At 40.7% G+C, this 1,367-nt stretch overlaps 1 protein-coding gene across 1 annotated transcript in view; it reads left to right on the top strand.

Annotated features, from left to right (window-relative positions):
- LOC106536038 (protein enabled homolog) overlaps nt 1–158 on the top strand; it is a gene marked incomplete at its 5' end in the record, with an annotated part of 21,163 nt that extends 21,005 nt beyond the window's left edge. Inside the window, 1 exon segment of the mRNA XM_014033207.1 lies at nt 86–158. Within this exon segment, the coding sequence (XP_013888661.1) occupies nt 86–143 (58 nt within the window).
- Nucleotides 159–1,367: the final 1,209 nt, after the last annotated feature.

Here is a 1,367-nt window from a genome sequence, read left to right as displayed (position 1 = left end):
CAGTGTACCATCTTCTGACCATGTCCATCCCTTTATGACCACAGTGTACCATCTTCTGACCATGTCCATCCCTTTATGACCACAGTGTACCATCTTCTGATGACTACTCCCAGCAGGATAACACTCCATGTCATAAAGCATGAATCATCTCWGACTGGTTTCTTGAACACAACAATGAGTTCACTGTACTGGAATGGCTCCACAGTCACCAGATCTCAATCCAGTAGAGACCTTTGGTGGGATGTGGAGGAACAGGAGATTCACATCATGGATGTGCAGCTGACAAATCTGCAGCAACTGTGTGATGTTATCATGTCAACATGGACCAGACTCTCTGAGGAATGTTTCCAGTACCTTGATGAATATATGCCACGAAGGCTTAAGGCAGTTCTGAAGGCAAAAGGGGGTCCAACATGGTACTGGCAAGGTGTATATCAAGGTGTATATGAGTGTATATCAATAATTTTGGAGACACAACCATTATTTAAATAAAGAACAGACACTAGCGACTGAGTTTGTGGAAGAAGGTGAAGGTTAAACAGAAAGTTCTAGCCATTCAAAGAACATGTTCACATCACAACCAAAGACCATTCTATCATTCCTTATCATGCTGAGAACACATCTCCACAGTGAAGCCAGGAGGTGGAAACATCATGCTGCATTGGATGTTTTTTATCAGCAGGCACTTGGAAACTGGTCAGAGACAAAAGACAGATGCACTGAGCAAAATACTGGCATATTCTGGAGGGAAACCTGTTGTAGTTTTCCAGAGATGTGATCTGATCTGATTTACTTTAAAAGGGACAATATTATGTTTCTCAGGTATATATTGAAATTCTACACCATAATAAAGTAACTATGTCACCTTCAGCTGTTCTTAAAATGCTGTTTTATGCTTAAATCAATAATAAACTTGACTTCTCATTCATTAAACACCTTGAAACTGGCCTCTGTCTCTTTAAAAACCTCCTTGGGATTCCGTCACGCCCATTTCAGCACGTCATCACAGCCCTGCTGTTTACAACCTGGAGCGTTATAGCATGCTCTGTTGTTTTGATGATTAAAAAGGCAGCAACATTATACACGATCAGTTTTGGAATATTGCATCTCAGGATACATATGAACCTTACTGTCGGACCAGAAAATATGTTTTTGAAAGAACCGGAGCGACTACAGAGAGGACAGCTGATACGATTATTTCAGTCGCTCACACATACTGATCGTAATAAGTTACGTCTTAACACACAGACCAAACAACGTGAACAAAACAACGTGAGTTGTTTTTCAGCTTACCTGTGCAGGTGACATCGGTGTTTAATCCAAAAAGGACTGAAATGAGAAGCTGTTAGTATTTTGACAAACAGGAA

The sequence above is a fragment of the Austrofundulus limnaeus genome, unplaced genomic scaffold (genome assembly GCF_001266775.1).
Source record: "Austrofundulus limnaeus strain Quisiro unplaced genomic scaffold, Austrofundulus_limnaeus-1.0 Scaffold1662, whole genome shotgun sequence".
In the NCBI taxonomy this organism is placed as follows: Eukaryota; Metazoa; Chordata; class Actinopteri; order Cyprinodontiformes; family Rivulidae; genus Austrofundulus; species Austrofundulus limnaeus.
Note: the sequence above shows the minus strand (reverse complement) of the source record. Positions and strands in the feature narration are given on the sequence as shown.